Below are 15,827 nucleotides of genomic sequence, written 5' to 3' on the forward strand. Positions count from 1 at the left end.
AAGCAGAGCTCGGGTGGGGGAGCAGACTGTGATGGGCGCTATAGTGTCCTCCCGGCTGTGGCTGCAGATGCCTCGCGGGAGATTTGTCTCTGGGCCACAGTAGCTGCCACTAGGAGATGCCCGTGGGGTTAAGGCTCCCTCCCCGGGGGTGGGCTGAAACCAGTGACTGACAGATCTGGAGGCGCAAAACACGGGCCCCTGGGCTCCAGGGGGGCCGATTCCAGGTGCACTACCAGCTCCAGACCCCCACCACCACCACTGCTTCACTCAGCTCCCCCCACCCCCCGGCCTCCAACTCAGGCTGTGCTTCCGGGGACATGAAGTTGAACGGGGCAGTGGGGGGAGAGTGTTCTCGTTTTTCATATCCTGTTGGGTTGGATTTGCTATTTTTTGCTTAGATGTTTTTGTGTCTATATCCACATGACAGGTGCATCACATTCCTTACTTGTTCTGTCTCTGCCTTTTTTTTTTTTTTTTTTTTTTTTTTTGCGGTACGCGGGCCTCTCACTGTTGTGGCCTCTCCCGTTGCGGAGCACAGGCTCTGGACGTGCAGGCTCAGCGGCCATGGCTCACGGGCCCAGCCGCTCCACGGCATGTGGGATCTTCCCGGACCGGGGCACAAACCCGTGTCCCCTGCATCGGCAGGTGGACTGTCAACCACTGTGCCACCAGGGGAGCCATCTGCCTGTTTTTACAATCAGGGTTGTGCTGGCCTCACAAAGGAAAGCAACGGCAGGTCCTAGGAGGTCCTGCCCATGCCCACCCAGCTCCTGCCTCCCAGTTTCCATGAAGGCCAGGCTGACTTCCATGGCCAGCCTCCCGGGGCCTCTTTGCTGAAGGCTGCCTGGCCCTGGCCCCTGCGCTGCCTGCGGGGGCGCTGGGTGGAGTGAAGGGCCACCGCTCCCCTCAGTGACCGGCAGGGTGGTGGATCCAGCACCTCAGCACCTGGACAGGATAAGTCTCAGGTGTGCATTCAACATCGGAGGGAGAGCCACATGCTGGCAGGTGTGCTGGGTTTAGCCACACCTGCTTTATTGGCTTCTTTCCCCTCCCACCTCAATCTTCTCCCTTTTGGCTCTTCCTGGGGTCCATCCCACGTAAAGGACTTGTACTCAAATTCTTGCCCCACCATCTGCTTCTAGAGGGAACGCAAGTGAGGTGGGGCTATTGCCTCTAGCTTACTTGTCTGGAAGTTTTCACAACAAGGGGATTGTGGGGACTTCCCTGGCGGTCGGTCCCGTGGTTAAGGCTCCGTGCTTTTACTGCAGGGGGCATGGGTTCAATCCCTGGGCAGGGAACTAAGATCCCACATGCCGCACGGCACGGCCAAAAAGAAAAGAAGGGGATTGTGGTGAGTGGGCCTGAGAGCTACCCCAGGACGGGAGAAAGTGTGAGGACAAGGATTGCCCGGGCTCGTGTCCTTCTCAGCCACTTGGTGAGACCTCCAGTCTGAGCCTCGGTTTTCTCATCTGTAAAGTGGGGCTGCCCAGCACCTGCCCCGGTTGGAGGAGACCCTGTGCCCAAGAAGCCCCGCCCCCTAGAGCCCAGCAGACAGACGGTGAGATAAGGCTGGTCCAGATGAGCTTTACTGAGCCCTCCCTAGCAGGCCAGGTGTTTCAGCCGCCAGCAGTGCTGCAGGTAGTGGAACCCGTGTGTGTGGTGGGGCCAGATGCAGGTGACCTCAGTGCTGGACTCGGATTGGCAGGAGACGGGCAGCTTGGGCACCGAGGTGCTGCTGGTGGCTTTAGTTACGGGCCGTTTCTGATGCCGTCTGCTGGACTTGGGGGCTGAGGCCCCTGGTCCATCGGGGGTCTTGTTGGGGGGCTGAGGAAGGATGGTGATGCCACTGGGAGACTGCATAAGGGGGGGGCCCCTGGCTGGAGGAGGTGCTGGGACGCTGCGCGGAGCCTGAGGACCGGTGGGCCGTCTGGGAAGGGCCTGAGGAAGTGATGGAGGGCCGGGCGCGCTGCTGGCTGTGGACCTGAGGCTGTCGGGGGGACTGGGACTGCCCAGGAGCCTGGGGCTGGCTGCAGGAGTTGTCTCGAGACTGAAGCCCATTCCGGAGCTTGCCGGGCAGCTGGGTGCCATTGGCAGAGCCAGTGGCGGGGGATTGAGGCTGGGAGTGGCCCAAGTTGGTGGAGCTCCTGAGGGCTGGCTTGCTTGGGGACGAGGGGCTGGTGGTGGACTCCACTGGGGAGTCGGCTGGGGAATCCATGGAGGACTTGGAGTGTAACGCGTCTTCCAGCTGGCCGGCCAGCTTTTCTGCACAGGGGCTGGGCAGGGACTTCACCTGTTCTTCCGGAGCTGAGTCACGCTTGCTTTGGCTGTGGAGAGAGCACCCTGGGGGTGAGTGAGGCGGGTCTGGCTGTGTCCAGGGGCCCAAGGGCTGTGCTAAGCCGGTGGAGACTGGGACAGAGGCTGCTGGGGACTGCCGGGGGCCAGCTTCACTTGAGCGGCCAGCAGCTGGCCTTGGCAGGGAGAGAGGCAGGTGCAGGCACTCACACACACACGCACGCGCGCACACACGTGTGGGCCCACCCTACCTCCCAGGGGCGGGCATTACGTACAGTCGGCTCCGAGGGCAGTGAGGGGCCCACTGCCGCAGCTGCCGGGGTGATGAGAGCCCGGCTGTGGGCCAGGGCCTGCAGGACTGGTTCCGGAGAGCGTAGGAGACAGAGGTGGACAGTGAGAGGGGAAGATTTAGCGAGCACCCAGCGGAGGCGGCCCAGACGCCAGACAGAGGCCAGTCAGAGTCAGGAGGACAGCAGACAGGAATGAAGGTGAGTGGGGCAGGGGGAGCCAGGAGACAGACAGACAGACACAGACCGGATTGACAGACACCCCTCGCCCTGTGAGCACGCACTGTCCCTCGTTACTCCGGCTGCCACGTCCAGGGCCCGCCCGCTGAGGTCGCTCACGAAGCTGTCCACGGCCTCGTGATGCTTTAGAAACAGTGGACGTATGACGCGGTGATACAGCATGTGAGCCCCGTTCCAGGGGCCAGGAACCATGCAGAACAACAGGAAGGCGCACTGCGGACATAGGGCAGGAGTTACACTCAGCCCCCACTCTGTGCCTTGGGTTGGGGGGGTCTCCCCCATCAGACGCTGGGCTGGGGTGGACCTGGCCACACTCATCAGACACCCCTGGGGATGGGCCTGGCCTCCCCCATCAGACACCCCTGGGGATGGGCCTGGGAACCCCAGCCGCCACGGTGTGTCCCGGGTGCTGCTCACCTTGCCCGCGTAGTAGAAAGGGAACCAGGACAGGAGTATATCGCTGAAGAACTCGGCCAGCCCAAACAGGCCATACACCACCCAGTAGGTAAGCCACACAGTGTCGTCCTCTTTGCTTGGGGTCTCGATAGCTTTGATCCTGGGGGAGGCAAGGCAGGGTCAGGGGCTGCTCAGAGCCCCAGACGTGCCCCCTCCGCACCCCCAAACCAGTGGGCACTCACGAAGCATATGCGGGGTATGCAAAGCCGATGAGATTGCACAGCAGAGATGCCCCATACCCGAACAGAAGATACAGGCTTAGCAGAGTGGCGGCTCCTGCGGAGAGGGGGCTGGGTGTGGGTTGCACGTGCTGAGCCCAGTCTCCAGAGCCCCCTTGGCCTGGCCCATGCAGCCTGCATCCATCACTCCTCCCAGAAGCCTCAGCGGCCCCTCTAGGAGGAGTTATTGCCCTGCAGCGCCTGGGCAACCCTCATCGTGGCCCTGAACCCCACTAACATGTCAGTCTCCACCACGGGACTGTGAGCTTCCCAAGGGCAGGCCGGCACCTCAGGACTGGTCTGTACCGAGTGGCTGCCCCGTGTTTGTTGAATGAATATGTGATCTCTGCAATTATAACCGCCTCACTCTGGGTCCTATAGGAGGGGCTGAGCACAAGAGGCTAGAGTTTGAATACAAGTAAATGGGAGAAAGACCAAGACACGATTCCTGGAGAGCGGGGAAAGGCAACAATTTCTAACTTTTTTCTTAGTCCAGGGTCTCTTCCCCTCACCACTGCTGACTCTGGGGCGGGGGGAACCACCCTGGGCACTGCATCTGGGGTGTGGAGCAGCATCCCTGGTCCCCACCCACTTGATGCCAGGAGCCCCCCCCAGTCGTGACCATCAGATGTCCCCAGACATCGCCTGGTGTCTCCTGGGGGCTGCACGGCCCCCTCTGAGAGCCCTTGTCTTAGTGGGAGGATGCAAAGCACAGTATTGAGAGTCCCCCTGACTGAGGGGAGCTCTCACCCACTATGAGACACCTAGCAAGTGTCTCTCTGCTTGCAGCCTCAGTTTCCCCAACTGTCAGTGGGGCGGGTAGTGGCCCTGTCTCCTAGGGCTGCTGTGGAGTTAGCTAAACAAGACTCAGTAGAAGGGACCCCGCCCTACACGTCTAGGGAACCCCTTCTGGCGGCCCAAGCACACTCCCAGCAATGAGGGCTCAGAGGAGAAGGGTGTGGGGGATGGGGGCCAGGAGTGTTAGCCACTCTGAAATCATAATGGTCGCTGCTGCATTTATGAAGCACTTCTTGTGTGCAGGTCTCTGTCCCTCCTTGCTGTCTCATTCAACAGCCAGGACGAAACAGAAGCTGGGGGTGGGGGTGGCGGAAGAGGCTCATGCTTGGTCATTCGGGGAGCCTCTGGCTCCTGGGAGCATTTACAGCCTCTTCCCCCACCTCCAGGCTGTTAACTGCAGAGAGAGAGACAGAGGCCACTAGTGGACCAAAGGGCAGAGTCCCCTCCACCCTCCCCTTCACCTGCATTAGCCTTTATCCCGGGGGTCTGGGGTCAGGAGAGGGAAGGGAATCCCCAGCTGGCCCTAGGAGGCCTGGTCACTGCCTCTTCTGGGTTTCCTCCTCGGTTACCTGGGAAGGGGTATTTTGGCCGACTCAGGCCGGTGGGGCCCAAGGGTTCCGACATCTGGGAGAGGGGATGGGGGAAATGGCACCCCTTCCCTGGCGATTGCTGCTAGTTGGGGAGAAGCAGCTCTCCCAGGGCCTCTCTCCGCTCAATCCCTATTCCTGCAGCCTCAGCAAAGGGAGGATGACCTTGGACATGGGCGGGGACAGTCCAATCAGCAGCAGATGGGGTGGGGGTGGGGTGGGGGTGGATGCTCCAGACAGGGCAGACAGCAGGGGCAGCCTCCCACTCCAGGCCTCAGTTTCCTCCCTGTGACCCCCCCAGCCTACCCAGCAGGCCCCTCCCAACAGGCCCCTCCCCGTGTTCTATGACCTAAATTCCCCGCCCACTGGTATCGGGGATGTTGAAAACCAGGCAGGAGGTCAAGGGCTTGCTCCCAGGGGCAGGTCCCTGGCTGACCCGACACAGATTGGGCACCAGGAACCTGGGGGGACAGGTTTTGGACCTTCCTTGGGCTGTCTGGCATGGGAATCCCCCAGCTGGCAGGGAAATGGGAGGAAAGGGGATTCCAAGGATCTGTACACAGGTGCTCAAAACACGTGGCATGTCCTCTGCCAGAGCTGCCCCCCAGTGTCCGAACAAAGTGTCCTGTGATTCATTCCAGGGGGGCTTCCTGGAAGAGGTGGCAGAGGGCAGTCGGGTCTGAAGCACCAAAAAAGAGGGGAGGCACTTAAGGGACACTTACTGGACAGTTTCAGAGTGTGGCAGGGGCCACCCAAGGTCACTGAGGAGAGAGGCAGAGGAGGGACTGGAATGGAAGTGACAATCGGGGTGGCTGGACCTCCCTCTCCGTGGCCCCCATCCAACCTTTCTTCAACCCCACCACAGGAGTCAAACAACCCAACTCCGGACGGGGGAGGGGAGAGGGCAGGCCAAGGGCGGGGGTAGGGGGTGATAGCAGGAAAACAACCTGAGGGGAGGTGGAAGTGACCCTTCCCCTCCACGTCTGGAGCATCCCCTGGGAAAACGGGAAGATCTCTACACTTGCTTCCATGCTGGAGTCCATCCGGGAAGAGGGTGGCAAGACTGGCGGGGCACTGGCTGCCTACCTGCCCCGTCCTCCCCCGGGGCCAGCAGGACAACTGGAAGAACCGGACTTTTGCCTGGCGGGCACCCAGGGCCCGGAGGGAGGGGGCAGAGGACGGCTGCGGGGCCGAGAGAGGGGGTGGTCCTCGACCGAGGTCGCACAGCGGGGGCGGGGAGGGGCTGCGGGTAGACCCAAGGTCCCGGTCCACGACCCCTCCCCAGGATCTCAGTCTCCTCCCTGAACTGTGGGCGCGCCCCACCGCCTGAGCTGGACCCCGCAGCCAGAGCTGGCCGGAGGATGCAGGTCTGAGGCCCCGGTGGCCCAGGGCCTCAGTGTGCCCGTCGGCGAAATGGGGCGGCGGCCCCGAGAGCCCCCCGACGGCTCACCCGCGGCCAAGTACCGCTTGTCGACACCGGTCTTGGCTTCGAGCGCCCCTAGCGCTTCGGTGGCCAAATTCCTCTGTTCCAGAAAGCGCTCGAAGCGCTGGCGCAGGCCATCCATGGCACCGGCGGGCCCGGGGCTGGCAGCTTGAACTTGGCCGCCACCCCGCGAACCTGCCGTAGAGCGTGCGCGCTCCCTTCCCTCCACGGGAGCCGCACCGCCGGACCTCCGCCCTCCGGCTGGTCTCCGTCCCCAGGCTGGTCTCCGCCTCCTGCCCCCGGCTCTGGCCAATGGGAGAGCAGGGAGGACAAAGGAGGTGGGGCCTGCCCCGTCTCCTCCGCCGTATTGCCCCAGGGCCGGCCGCGGCTGTCGCAGCCGCGACTTTGGAGGAAGGGGGCGGGGCGCGGGGGCTGAGGGCGCCGATTGGCCCAGCGGGAGCGGGACGTAGCTGATTGGAGGGGCGGGGTCATGGCCGGGGATTATTGACTGAGCCGTTGTGGGCGGAGCTGGGTGAGGAGAGAAGAGTGCTCGGGAGGCGGAGCTGGTGGGAGGGGCTGGAGAAAGGCCAGAGCTGATTGGAGAAACGAGAAGAGATTCATTAGCAAAAAACAGAGAAGGGGCGGGGCTGAACGTAAAGGAGGAGGGACGGAATCTGAAAGGCAGGGTGGGGCGGAGCTAAACTGAGGAGGTGGGACTTTTTCGAAAGAGCAATTCTGGTTGGACCGGGGAGGAGGCAAGGCTTATTCTAGGGGGAGGGGGTGTATAGGAAAGTGGACGGGGCAAAATAAGGGGCGGGGTCAATTATAGCAACAGTGAACACGCACCTCTGGGTCAGAAGAATTGGGGAATCATTGTACAAATGGGAAGACTGAGGCTCCAGAGGGTTCGAGTCTGCGGAAGAACAGGGTGGGCATGTCTCTCCCCCACCCTGCTGTCAGATCTTCGCGCCCATCAAGTTGGGGAGCTGCAAGGCCCCCTGGGAGTTGAAGGCTTTCAGGGGTTGCTATGGCGCCTGGGGCGGGGCGGGCGCTTGGGCCATCTCGGCGGTTTGGCCAGGAGGTGGGGCTTCCTGAGGCCCCGCCCCCGCCGGCATGAGGCCCGCCCGGAGTGCTCTCTGGCTGCGCCTGACCTTGGCCTTGGGCCTGGCACTCGTTGGCCCCATGGCTGTGGGTTGGGCCTCACCCCGGGCTCCCATCTATGTCAGCAGCTGGGCCGTGCGGGTGTCCCAGGGTTACCAGGAAATCGAGCGCCTGGCGCGCAAATTCGGCTTCGTCAACCTGGGGCCGGTGGGTGGGACCCGGACTGAGAGGAGGGGGCGGGGGCTGGATGACCCCAGACCCCGGCAGATAAGAGGGTCCCTCGCTAGGTTCCCTGGATATCAAGGAGCCCCCAGCTCACTACTGCCTAGACCATCTCCAGATCCTGGGACCCTCAGAGGGCATCTGAAGCTCCCACCTCGGCACCTGGTTGTGGGAAACGTAAGGAAGGGGGGCTGGCCCCTGTCCTGGGAGGGACTCCATCAGGGGAACCAGGTCCCAGCCATGCAGCTGCTCCCCTTTATTCCCAGATTTTCCCTGATGGGCAGTATTTCCATCTGCGGCACCGGGGCATGGTCCAGCAGTCCCTGACCCCACACTGGGGCCACCGCCTGCGTCTGAAGAAAGACCCCAAGGTGAGCCTGGCCTTGAGGCTGCCCCCTGAGGGATGTCAGCACCTCTCGTTATTCTTGTAATTGTAATAAATGACTGTGTGACCTTCGGCAAATCACCAGCTCTCTCTGAGTCTTGGTGTCCATTTGGCCCCCTAGTCTATACAGTGGGGAGCCAAACGGGGAAGATCTGTGCAGGGCACTCATCCCAGGGCAGGTGCACTGTCAACAATTTCTTGCCACCTCCCCTTCCCTCCTCTATCTCACCCTGAAACATCAAAGTTCCCAGGTACCCCATAAAGAGGCTGGGCTGGGGGAGGGGGTGCTGATTGGCAAGGAGGCAAGAAGCATGACAGCTGGAAACCCCACCAGGAGCACGGGGACAGAGAGAAGTGGTTGGTTCGAGACGTGGTTTGCAGGACGGAGGCCAGGGCTTGCTGATGGATTGGATGTGTGGGACAAAGAGAAATCAGGATCTGGAGCTGAGCAAATGGGGAGAAGATGGCCCTGATTGCTGAGATGGGGACGGGGGAACATCAACCAGGTTGGGGGGGTACTGGGAGCAGAACAAGGAAAAGGGGGAAAGGGCAAAGGTCTGAGAAAGGGCGGCCTGGGGCAGGCAGAAGGGCATGTGCAAAGGCCCTGGGGTGAGGCAGCCACTGTGGCTGCAGCAGAGGAAGGTTGCTGGGGGCCAGACAGGCAGGGGGCCTTCTGGACTTTGGAGAGGTGGTGGACAGGCACGGGTTCCACAGAGAGTAATGCTGCAGTGTGCCAAGAATGGGTTGTAGAGAGGCAGCAGGGCAGGGCTGCTGGAGGACCAGGGAGGAGGTGGGTGTAGCCATACAGGGGTGTCCTGCACCAGGGAGGGTGTGGTCGAGAGAAGTGAATACTGCAAGGGGATATGGGCATGTCTTAGAGAGAGGGATTCTAGAACAGGGATGGGGACGGGAGCAGGGTTGGGACCCCAGGAGCAGCAGCCACCCTGAATAGCAGCCACCACATGTCTGTGGGCCACAGGGTATGGGTGCTCTGAGGGCTTCAGTCCCCTCCGGAGGCAGAGCCCCAGGCACACGGGGACCCCCAAGAGCAGCCCCAGCAAACACGGGGTCCCTGGCCCCATCGCACACCACGTGGGCCCCAGGCCAAGTAGGTGACAGCCCAGACACACTAAGCCTCAGCCTCACACCGCTGCCCCTTGGCAGATCCAGGGAAGAGGCCGACGCCAGACCCTGGAAGCAGATTTGGGCCCTTTGACCAGGAATTGGTGGAAGGGCTGAGGGACAGGGCCCTCCAAAGCAGCCTTGTGTGAGGGCAGGAAGCTGGGAGGAGGGTGGGCTGCTCGTGGGTCCAGCCCCTTCCATGGTGTGGTCTCCCCGCCCCCAGGGGAGGACCACCCAGACCTCTGGGCCAACTATGTGAGCCTGTGGGGCTAGGGTGGGGGCTGCCCCAGGTCCCACAGCTGGTCGCAGCTCCTCATGTCTCCACCCCCCAGGACCCCCTAGCCAACTACGACTTCAATGACTATGACCCGGACCCCCAGCCGTGATACACACCCAGCGATGAGAACCGGTGAGCCCGGCATCCCACAGGGCATGGGGGCAGCCCCCGCTACCCTACGAGGGGCCAAGGGGCTGTGACGGGCACCTGTCTCTGCCCTGGCACCAGGCATGGGACCCGCTGTGCTGGGGAGGTGGCAGCGACAGCAAACAACAGGTTCTGTGGTGCTGGCATCGCCTACAATGCCCGAATCGGAGGTACTCAGGCCAGGAGGGTGGCAGGGCGCCTCTCGGCCCCACACTAGCCACTGGGCCATGTCAGGGCCCCAGGCTCAGGGTCGGGGAGAGCTGAAACCCCCACAGACACCTCCATCCCCAGGGCGGGGAGAGTGCAGGGCGCAGGCGGGGTGTTCACTGAGGCCGCCTGTGCAGGGGTGCGCATGCTGGACGGCACCATCACTGACATGATCGAGGCCCAGTCGCTGAACCTGCAGCCGCAGCACATCCACATCTACAGCGCCAGCTGGGGCCCTGAGGACGACGGCCGCACAGTGGACGGCCCGGGCATCCTCACCCAAGAGGCCTTCAGGCGCGGCATGACCAAGGTGAGCTGGTATGGGGCACGGAGGGCCTGGGCCAGCATGCGAGGCCCACACCCCGTCCCCGTCTCTGGCCTGGTTCTCCATCTGCAGGGCCGAGGCGGGCTGGGCAGCCTCTTCATCTGGGCGTCGGGCAACGGTGGCCTGCACTATGACAACTGCAACTGTGATGGCTACACCAATAGCTTCCACACACTCTCGGTGGGCAGCACCACCCAGCAGGACCGCGTTCCCTGGTACAGCGAGGCCTGCGCCTCCACGCTCACCACTACCTACAGCAGTGGCATTGCTGCCGACCCCCGAATCGTGAGCGCCCGCCCCACCCGGTGCCCTGCCTTCCCTCCTGTCCTCCACCTTGTCTCTTCCCAGGGCTGCCCGGTTCGTGTCTGGTACACAGACTGGGGTCAAGGGACCAGGCCCCACGGTTGGCGCCCCTTCACATGCCCTCGTGTCTCCCAGGCAGGGCTGGCAGCTGGGCGGCTGTGTTCAGGGCCCCAGGCCTGCTGTCGTGCTCTGAGGTGCCTCTTCCTTGGAGCACTTGGGGCGTTTTGAACAAGGGCCGGGTTTTCCTGTGCACCAGGCTCCTGAGTCCCTCTCTGTGCCCCCAGGTCACCACAGACCTGCACCACCGGTGCATGGACAAGCACACGGGCACCTCGGCCTCCGCCCCGCTGGCTGCGGGCATGATCGCCCTGGCTCTGGAGGCCAAGTAGGTGACAGAGGGGTCCCCCCTACTGCCAGAGCTCTGCAGCGTGGCCCCGGCTCACCCTCCCTCACCCACCCCCAGCCCGTTCTTGACGTGGAGGGACATGCAGCATCTGGTGGTCCGGGCGTCCAGGCCAGCGCAGCTCCAGGCTGAGGACTGGAGGACCAACGGCGTGGGGCGCCAAGGTGCGGCAGGACAGGCTGGGTTGGGGACGCCACGCCCACAGGGTGATGACCACGCCCCTCCACGCAGTGAGCCACCACTACGGCTACGAACCGCTGGACGCCGGGCTGCTGGTGGACTTGGCTCGCTCGTGGCTGCCCACACAGCCCCAGAAGAAGTGCATCATTCGCATCGTGCACACCCCCACGTGAGCGCCCTCCTCTGCCCACCTTCACGCCCACATCTAACCCCAGCCACATCCCCACTGCCACGTCCCCAGACCTCTCCCCCCAACCCCTGTCATTACCACTCTGGTGGGTGGACATGTGGAGGCAGGCCCGAGGTCTCAGTTCAGCCATCTGTACAAGGAGAGGGCAGGATCTGAGCCCAGACCCTGCCTGCTGGCCGCCCATCCCCCAGCAGGCCAGCAGGAGGGGCCCTCACCTCACGTGCCGTAGCCCCCAGCCCCATCCTGCGGGTGACGCACGTGAGGAAGAACGTGTCAGCCTGCTTCGGCCACACCAACTACATCCGCTCGCTGGAGCACATGCAGGTGCAGCTGTCCCCGTCCTACAGCCGCCGTGGGGACTTGGAGATCTCGCTCACCAGCCCCATGGGCACCCGCTCCACGCTTGTGGCCATCAGGTGCGGGGGCAGGGCACCGGGCCACAAACTCTCTTTCCTGAGCGACCCCACGAGGAGGAGACAAGTGCCCCGTGGGGTCAGGCGGGCTGGACCCCACCCCTTGGCATCACAGACACTTACTGTGCTCGCGGCCGGTCAGGACTGTGGTTGTGAAACCCCCCTCCTTCCCCTGCGTGCCTGTCTGTCCCAGACCCTTTGACGTCAGTGACCAAGGCTACAACAACTGGATCTTCATGTCTACCCACTTCTGGGATGAGGACCCACGCGGCTTGTGGATCCTGGTCCTGGAGAACAAGGGCTACTATTTCAACACCGGTGAGAGCTGGGCACAGGCTGGGGCTCGAGCCCCACCTGCCCCATGCTCTGGAGCTGGCGGCCTCCTTACTGCCTTCAAGCCCAAGGCACAGGGCTCCCGCTGGTGTCCTCCGAGAGACTGAGCACACAGGGCTGGCATGTAATAGGTGTTTGGTTACCAGTGCACAGTAGGGGTTCAGGTATTAGGGGCAGGAGGTGTCCAGTTACCAGCGCGCAGAGGGTACTGGGCGACCCTGGGCACCATCTGAGTCCAGGGATCTGGGGAGGGTGGGGGCCCAGAATGGCAGGACGAGGCTGCCAACAGCCTTTCCCTCTTTTCCCCATGCCCACCATGACCCCTGCCCAGGGATGCTGTACCGCTACACGCTGCTGCTCTATGGGACGGCCGAGGACATGACGGCGCGGCCCTCGGGCCCCCAGGTGACCAGCAACGCGTGTGTGCAGCGGGACACAGAGGGGCCGTGTCAGGGTGAGTGCCCGGTGCCACATGGCCCACCTGCTGGGAGGCGGCAGGCGGGCAGCATGCGTGTGCGGCCTGGGGCAGGGGACGGGCGGGCCGGGGCTGCAGGTCGCGGCCTCACAGCCTGGTGGACGTGTCCCTCCCTCATGCAGAATGCCAGAGCCCTGCCTACATCCTGGGCCACCTCTGCCTCGCCTACTGCCCACCGAGGTACTTCAACCACACCCAGCAGGCGGTGACGGCCGAACCTGGGCGCCCAGCCGCGCCTGCCCTGCGGGTCTGCTCCAGCTGCCACTCGTCCTGTTACACCTGCCGCGGCAGCTCCCTGCTGGACTGTACCGCTGGCCCCCCGCCGTCCATGCTGGACGCGCAGCGGGGCTCCTGCTCTGGACCTGACCCCCCTGAGGGTCCCCCCAGCCCACCGCGACCGCCTGCCCCTGCCGCCGCGGCCCGGCCCAGGCCGTGGTGCTGGCCCTGCTGGCCGTGGCCTTCGGGAGCCCCCTCCTCTGCCGCGTCCTCCTCGTACGTAGGCTGCCTGCCACCATGGGTGGGATCCCCCGGAGCGGCGGGCCACTCCCATCACCACTCCAGACCCCGCTGCAAGCTGGAACCCAGAGCTGGTTGATAAGGACAGCCAGCATGTGCCTCCACCCAGGTCCCTGGTGGGCACCGCTGCCCCGTGTCCAGACGGGCGCCCTGTGGGACCCTGCACCCCGGACTTGGCAGGTCCAGGTGAAAGAGGGGGAGAGAGAGAGAGAAGTCTCGTTGCACAGTTTGGGTTGGGAGAGGGTAGGATGGGGCAGAGTCTGGCAGTGACCACCATCCCTTCCCTTCCCGGAATGGGGGAAGCGGGAAGGAGAGCAGATGACACCGTCCAGAGTCTCGGGTACCACGTGCAACCTCAGAGTTTCCAAATAAAGGTTGAATAGGAGGTGCAAGTCTGTGGGCTCCTTTGGGGCACTGGCCCCTTCTCCATGTCATGATTGCGGGAGTCCCCTGTGTATCATGTGGAATCTGCTTTCCCCTGGGCGTCTGTCCCTGGAGAAGGGGTCACCTGGGGTTCTGGGGGTAGGGTGGGGTAGGGTCCCAAGTGATACCCGCCCATGTGCTGCAAAGCCTCTGAGGCCCCACAATACGGCCTGACCTCCTGTGGCTCTGGCTCCTCTTCCATCTTTTTTTTTTAAATTTAGGCTGTGTTGGCTCTTTGTTGCTGTGTGTGGGTTTTCTCTAGTTGCAGCAAGTGGGAGCTGCTCTTTGTTGTGGCGCGCGGGCTTCAGTAGTTGTGGCTCGCGGGCTCTAGGCACGTGAGCTTCAGTAGTTGTGGCGCGTGGGCTTAGTTGCTCCGTGGCATGTGGGATCCTCCTGGACCAGGGCTCGAACCCATGTCCCCTGCATTGGCAGACGGGTTCCTAACCACTGCGCCACCAGGGAAGCCCTCCTCTTCCATCTTTATGCGTGAGTTTCTCTTTAATGCCGAGAACTAACAGAAGTGCAATTTGCAGATGACAATTCACACAGCGTTCCATCCACTCAGCCTGTCTACCAGCTTCCAGTAATTACACCTTTGTCTATTTTCTGAGGTCTTTGGGAGGCTGAGGGAATTATGAGCTGGGGTACATTGATCTCACTCCTTCAGGCCTCGACCTCCTCATCTGGAAAATGGGTTCTCCACCTCTCTGGAACAGAAGGAGGATCCTGAGGTGCAGGGGTGTGGGGATGGGGGTGAGGTAGGGCATGGATGGAGTTAGTAAGAGTCCCTCCTCTGTCCTCACACACACAGGTGGGGCGGGGACATGTTCCTCCTGATTTTCAGAGCGGGGAGGCAATTACCACAAGAAAGTGGAGGCTGGTTGTGCCTTGACCATGGGCTTCACTTGAACTCCAAGGTGCGGTCCTGGTTTGTTTCAGGAGCCCCAGAGAGAGCCCCAGTATCCAGTGGCCCTGGGCCCCTGAGAATCTCCTTGGCCATCAGGCCCAGGTTGGCCAGCCTCAAGCCGTGAAGGGAATGAGGCTCTGTCTAGGGCTGCAGCTGGACCCAATGGAAGCAGGTGGCTAGTGAGGGAGGGGAGACAGCCAGCTGCTCTCCGAGTCCTGCCCACGCCCCCCAGAGTCCCACCAAGCTCAGCCCCTAGTTCTAAAGTTAGGTCCAGTCTGTGTGTCCAGAGGCACCTGGCCTCCCTCTCAGAGCCTCAGTGGCTGCACCCGTGCAACAGCATTAAGCCTGGCACCTGCCTTACCAAATACTCTCAAGGATCCAAAGAGGTAGTTTTCCCGCCTGGCACATAGTAAGTGCCCAAAACATGCCATCTTGGGGCAGCCACTTTGGGAAATAGTTCCACAGACAATTAAACATAGAGTTACTGTAGGACTCAGCGATTCTGCTGCCGGGTACGTGCCCGAGAAAACTAAAGACACATTCACACAAAAACCTGTGCAAGGATGTTCACAGCAGCATGATTCACAGCAGCCTAAATGTCCATTAACAGGTGAATGAATAGATGCAGTGTGGTCCATCCACACATGGGAACATCACTAAGCCATGAAAAGGAGTGAAGCACTGACACTCCTTACGACATGGATGGACCCGGAGAACACGATGCTCAGTGAGAGAAGCCAGGCATAAAAGGACACACGGTGTGTGATTCCACTGATGTGAAACGTCCAGAACAGATCTCTCTATATATTCCCAAACCACTGACTTGTACACTTTAAACAGGTGGACTTTATGGCGTGTAAATTGCTTTTTTTTTTTTTTTTGGCCGCGCCTTGCGGCTTCTGGGATGTGGGAGCTTAGTTCCCCCACCAGGGATTGAACCCAAGCCCTCGGCAGTGAGAGCGCGGAGTCCTAACCACTGGACCGCCAGGGAATTCCCTTAAGTTACTTTTTATAAGGTTGTTTAGAAACTCAAAAACCTCCCGGGGCTCTGAGCCATTCTTCCCCTGCTACCCAAGAGGGGAGGGGCCAAGATCACCGTCCAGCGCTACGCCCCCACCCCGGTGGGGAGGGGGTTTTAGAGACAGGAGAGGCGACCCTGACGGGGATCTGGGAGGCCGGACCAGACGCGCGTGCTACGCCCCTGGCCACCTCGCTGGGGCTGGCGCAGCTGGCATTCACGGAGCGCTCGCTGTCCGCCCGCCACCTGGCGTGGGCTGCACAGTAACTTTGTTCCCACGACAGCCACGTGGGTTGGGGGCCGTGTCCCCCTTTTGCAGAAAACCGGGCTTCGGATGCCTTGTTAGGCAGCGAGAAGAGCCGGGATTGGACCCTACGCCCACCCCTTGGGCTTCCAGGCCCGGCGCGGGGAGGATGATGTCGCGTCTTTACTAGTTCTGGTCCAGTCAACTTCGCTGCTCGGATGGTACCCGGACCCTCGCGTGCCCGGCCCCTTTAAGAGTGGCGTGGCTTCGCGGCAGGCGGGAGCCGGCCGGAAGTGCGCGTCACGGGCCTGTAGGATGGGTCCGCGCGCCAACCG

At 62.3% G+C, this 15,827-nt stretch overlaps 2 protein-coding genes across 4 annotated transcripts; one reads left to right on the plus strand and one right to left on the minus strand.

Moving 5' to 3' along the window:
- Positions 1–1,578: 1,578 nt before the first annotated feature.
- On the minus strand, positions 1,579–6,577 carry REEP6 (receptor accessory protein 6). Of its 3 annotated transcripts, none has more exons than XM_060092419.1 (5): positions 6,329–6,577; positions 3,458–3,551; positions 3,237–3,375; positions 2,827–3,032; positions 1,579–2,324 (listed from the first exon to the last, which is right to left on the minus strand). In XM_060092419.1, exons 1-5 carry the CDS (start codon positions 6,441–6,443, stop codon positions 1,745–1,747), a joined length of 1,134 nt encoding a protein of 377 aa, XP_059948402.1. In that variant the 5' UTR covers positions 6,444–6,577; the 3' UTR covers positions 1,579–1,744. The 3 variants fall into 3 exon arrangements, with proteins under 3 accessions (XP_059948402.1, XP_059948403.1, XP_059948404.1); XM_060092420.1 differs by lacking the exon at positions 3,458–3,551 and adding an exon at positions 3,732–3,880 and having other exon boundaries at positions 6,329–6,413; XM_060092421.1 differs by having other exon boundaries at positions 2,190–2,324; positions 2,864–3,032.
- An 837-nt stretch (positions 6,578–7,414) lies between these two features.
- PCSK4 (proprotein convertase subtilisin/kexin type 4) lies at positions 7,415–12,979 on the plus strand. The gene is given in 15 exon segments (XM_060092422.1): positions 7,415–7,609; positions 7,891–7,995; positions 9,464–9,540; positions 9,637–9,725; positions 9,900–10,072; positions 10,160–10,372; positions 10,675–10,775; positions 10,854–10,957; positions 11,025–11,142; positions 11,358–11,579; positions 11,770–11,894; positions 12,241–12,363; positions 12,507–12,767; positions 12,770–12,876; positions 12,878–12,979. Coding segments are annotated over 15 exon segments (2,115 nt in total).
- The last annotated feature ends 2,848 nt before the right edge of the window (positions 12,980–15,827 follow it).

Source organism: Mesoplodon densirostris, chromosome 3 (assembly GCF_025265405.1).
Source record: "Mesoplodon densirostris isolate mMesDen1 chromosome 3, mMesDen1 primary haplotype, whole genome shotgun sequence".
NCBI classification, from domain to species: Eukaryota; Metazoa; Chordata; class Mammalia; order Artiodactyla; family Ziphiidae; genus Mesoplodon; species Mesoplodon densirostris.